The sequence below is a fragment of the Pinus tabuliformis genome, chromosome J, assembly GCF_031772625.1.
Source record: "Pinus tabuliformis cultivar Carrire ecotype Pingquan chromosome J, CPIR1, whole genome shotgun sequence".
NCBI classification, from domain to species: Eukaryota; Viridiplantae; Streptophyta; class Pinopsida; order Pinales; family Pinaceae; genus Pinus; species Pinus tabuliformis.
The window spans coordinates 966,655,280-966,659,832 of NC_142295.1; the positions used below are offsets into that span (position 1 = coordinate 966,655,280).

Here is a 4,553-nt window from a genome sequence, read left to right on the forward strand (position 1 = left end):
AGGTATTTGTCAGGAATCTGATTCTGCTCAGAAGTCTTGATAATCTTAAGTCTGTGGGAGAAGAATTGTCCACCATGGCCTTAATAATGGATTGGGAGTCTCCAAAAATAGTTGCTTCTTTGATGCCCAGAAAAAGGAGCAGCTTGAGGCCCTGGAGAAGAGCTAGAGCTTCGGCTTGGATGCTGGAATTGAACCCCACTCCCCAAGCATATCTGGCTTCGATTCTGCCATCTACATTTTTTATAACACCCCCTGCTCCGGAGCTGCCGGGTTTCCTTTAGCAGCACCATCGAAGAATAGAGTTTTTCTTGCCTTCTTTTTGCAAAGATCAACGAGCTTTGCAGCATTGAGGCGGATTTGCCAATGCTTAAGGATATGAGGGGGACTGACTTTTTCAGTGAATTGGAGGCCCAAAGCATCACCCCAGACAGCGTCCTGATCGCTAAGGTCTGCTCTGTCTAGCTGATCGCCCAAGCATTCTTTCAAATGACTTTTGATTTTTGTCCAGATTATCCTGAAATCACTCTTCTTGCCATTGAAGATCCTGTGGTTTCTTTCCAGCCATATGTGCCAGAAAATTATTTTAGGAATGGCGAGCCACGCTTGTTTGATGTGCAGGTTCTGAGGTGATCCACCTGGGTACATGCGCTTCCATATAGAGAACAATTCTGAGCAGTGAACAGGTGGGGCGAAGTCAATGTTTAAAGGCTTTAACACCTCTTTCCATAGATCGGCTGCAAAACTACAGGAGAGCATCATGTGGGCGGCGGTTTCTTCGTGGCCTTCACACAGCGAACAGCGCGAGGGACCAATTACGCCTCTTTTACGGAGCCTGTCCTCAGTCAAGATCCTGTGATGACAGAGGAGCCAGCAAAAAATGTCAATCTTGGGAAACGTTGGCTGAGACCATACCCCTTGCCATGGCTTTGGATCTGGCGGCGCATACGGTTTCTGAGAGAGCTGATTATAACCTTTTGAAACTGTATAAGTACCCGGGACCGAGCCCCATCCCCTCGTGTCAGCTTTTCTGGTATTCAAAGGGGCTTTACCTTTTAAGTGAGTGAGGAGGGAGGCGTAATCGTTGGATAAATGCGATGGCACCTCCAGATTTCTCCATCGCTGCCAGCTTCTGTTCTCCCACTGCGAGAGATCCCACAGCGTTTTAACGCCTGCTCGATCCATCCATTCTTTTAACTGAGACAGGGAACTATCATCTGCAATGGGATCACTGCTCATAATACGGTCCTCCCAAATATTAATATGCTTTCTGTTGCCAGGTATCCAATGGACGTGCTGTTTGATTAAGGCTGAGGCTTTCTCGAACAACTTATGTATCATGGTACCAGTGGAGGAAATAGGGTTGTCCAGGCAGCGTACTCTTTGCCCACGGAAGTATTTTTTCCAGAGCGCAAGCTGAGCCCAGCCTGGGTTTGGGGCAATTATCCTCCATAACAGCTTTGCACCCAATGCTATATTTTGATTGCTGATATTCTTAAAATGCAACCCGCCTTCCATTCTGGGCAAGGAGATTGTATCCCAGCTTATTAACGGAATTCTCTTCTCATTAGCCTTGCCACCTTTCCAAAAGAAGTTTCTGATATATTCCTCCATTTTCCTCGTGATGCCAATGGGAGCCATCATCACTGCAGCCTGGTAAATGGGAAGGCTATTCAGAACAGCCTTTATAAGCACTGTCTTGCCTGCTAAATTGAGCCAGTTGAAGCCCCATGAACGAATTTTAGATTTGAATTTTTCCATCAGAGGCAGCCAATCTCTGCTGAGGGCTCTTTTTTGGAAGACCGGGAGGCCCAGATACTTGAAGGATGACCAAGTGAAAGAAGCTGCAAAATCAAAACAGTTAGATATGGCTTGGACCGATCTGATCGTTGCATTCCAGCAGTAAATATGGCATTTGCCTTTGTTGAGGCTGCTTCCTGAGTCTTCGCAGTAGGCATCCAACACTTCTTTGAATCTTATAGCCAAGGGCAAGGTGGCAGCACCCAGCAGGAGAGTGTCATCCGCAAACAGTGCATGATTTATGCTATTAACACCTCTTGCTATGTTTAGGCCCATTATTTCTTGGTCAGTCTGCTTTTTATTCAAGAGGAAGCTGAGGACAGAGGCTTGGAGAACAAAGAGCAAGGGGGATAGGGGACACCCTTGCCTCAGCCCTCTAGAAGCTTTGAAGAAGTCAGTGGCCCTCCCATTCACCAAGGGGGCGATCCATGGCTCACTGATGCATGCCTTGATCCAGCTGATGAATTTGGCCCCAAATCCAAACTTATGCAGAACATCAAACAGGAATCTGTGTCTCACCCTGTCAAAGGCGCTCTCCAGATCTAATTTGACCACCATTCCTTTCTCTTTCCGGGTCAAGCTTGAGTGAATCGCCTCTTGGACCAGGATATAATTATCCACTATCTGTCTTCCTTGGATGAAACCTCCCTGATTCTCTGGGATAATGGAAGGAAGGATAGTTTTCAGCCTGTTGGCAATCACTTTTGTTATCAGTTTGTAGCCAATGTTACAAAGGGAGATGGGGCGGAACCTGGAGAAAGTATTGGCACCTTTTTCCTTAGGGATAAGGGCCAGGAAAGCCGAATTGGTACTGCCCCCTAATTTCTGACAAGCTTGGGATTTCCGGATCATTCTGCACAAGTCTTTTTCCACAATCTGCCAACAATTCTGCAGGAATCTGGCAGTGAATCCATCTGGGCCCGGGGCCTTGTCCGGTTCCATGGCAAAAAGAGCGATTTTGATCTCTTCGTTGGTGACTTCTGCTTCCAAGGACTGATTCTTTCTAGCCGATATCAGAGTGGGCACCTCATTGACTAAGGAGGAAGTCTGCCCCAGGGTCTCTTTCTCACTGTACAGATTTTTGAAGTGAAGGAAGGCAACCTTTTTTATGCTTTGCAGATCTCTATGAGTGATATTCTCTACCTTAATTTCTGAGATGGAGTTGAAGTTTTTCCGTGCTTGAGCTTGCTTGTGGAAGAAGGCAGAGTTTCTATCTCTTGCCTTGAGCCAAAGCCTCCGAGATTTGACCCTCCAGTACTCTTCCTCGGCCGAGCTTGCTTTGAGAAGTTTTTGCTGAAGCTCTGCCTCCTTATCAAGGATTTCTTTTGTGATCACTTCCTTTTCCGATTTCAGGTGATGGTTCTCAAGGCATTCTTGAATCTTTTTCCTTTCCATTGCTGGGTTAGGAAGGGATTTTGCCCAGATTTTCAAGGCTGCTTTCACTCTCCTAAGCTTTTCTTCCCAAACGAAGAAGGTTGAGCCGTTAACAGGATGCTTCCAAGTGTCTTTTACTAATTGCATAAAGGACTGTTCCTTGACCCAAAGGGAACTGAATTTAAAAGGGATGGGGCCTTGATCCATGTGGGCCACCAGATCAAGTTTGATGGGTCTGTGATCAGAAACACTGCAAGGGAGAATATGCATTCTAGATTCTAAACCAAGAAGAAGAAAGGAACTTTGAACAAGAAATCTGTCTAACCTTGCAGCTATGTGTCCCGGGCCGAGCCTTCTATTGGTCCAAGTGTACTTGCCCGCCGAAGGCTTGATGTCGATCATATCCCAATCCTGGAGTAGATCCTCCACCCATTCGCGTGCCAGATCCCTTACTATGCTTCCTCCATGTTTTTCCTCTAGAGATAAAGTGAGGTTTAGATCTCCAGCAATGATGATATTTGCTAAATCTTCAGATTCTGCCAGTCCTCTGATGGAATCCCAGCAGATCTTTTTCTCTCCTGCGCTGACTGGAACATACACATTAAAGAGGCAGAGGGTCTCCACTGAGTCTGCATGTTTCAGCTTAGTGTACAACCAATGTGGGTTGGCGACCTGTTTAACCTTTGAGAATTTGTTTGCATTCCAGAGAGTGCCCAGGCCTCCTGAGGCCCCCCTCGCTGAGACTGCTTGTCCTTCACTTCTTTTCCATAAGTTTTTTCTGATATGGAGGAAGACCTTATCCTCCATTTTGGTCTCCTATATTAGGAGTATGTCGGGAGAGTCGGATCTTATCAGACTTTTGACGGCTTCTTCTTTTCTTTTGCTTCCCATACCCCTACAATTCCAGGAGACGATCTTCATCACTTACTTTTGGAGTGGGGAGCTCCTTTAGAGCTCTGGAGCTGATTTCTGGTCATCTTCGAGGTTTTAGCCAACAGTTTCTCAAGGGTAGGCTGGCTTCCTTGCAATTTTTCCTTGTAAGTCTCCTGCTCCCTTTTTTCGCGGGCAGTTTTTCGGCCTCTCAGTGATCTTCTGGCCGAGGATTGCGAGCCTGCTATTTCACCTTCTTCTTCTGAGTCCTCCGAGCTTTGCACTTCCTCAGCCTCTTCTGAGGGTATCTCTTCTGTTTTGTCTGCATTGTTTTCGACTTGTTTTGGCTCCAAGGGGGGCTCTTTGTGAGGCGATCCTTCATTCTGTATCTCTATACCTTGAGTGTCCTCTGTTGCTGAGCTTAGCTGGATGTATTTGTTTCCTTGTTCTTCCATGTGAGGAGTATGAAACCCAGGGCCTGTCTGGGGAGCCTTGGTATTATTGTTTCCATT

General features: G+C 46.5%; 1 protein-coding gene across 1 annotated transcript; it reads right to left on the bottom strand.

Annotated features, from left to right (window-relative positions):
- Positions 1-240: 240 nt before the first annotated feature.
- Positions 241-3,978, bottom strand: LOC149230053 (uncharacterized). Its single transcript, XM_089381191.1, has 2 exons — positions 2,235-3,978; positions 241-1,841 (listed from the first exon to the last, which is right to left on the bottom strand). The coding sequence occupies exons 1-2, from the start codon at positions 3,976-3,978 to the stop codon at positions 241-243; spliced, it is 3,345 nt and encodes a 1,114-aa protein (XP_089237317.1).
- Between the last annotated feature and the right edge of the window lie 575 nt (positions 3,979-4,553).

Coding starts and splice junctions, on each gene's coding strand:
- LOC149230053 (XM_089381191.1), bottom strand. CDS start 3,978: ATGGAGGATAAGGTCTTCCTCCATATCAGAAAAAACTTATGGAAAAGA. Junction 1,842..2,234: donor CTGGATCAAGGCATGCATCA/GTGAGCCATGGA, acceptor TTGATTTTGCAG/CTTCTTTCACTTGGTCATCC.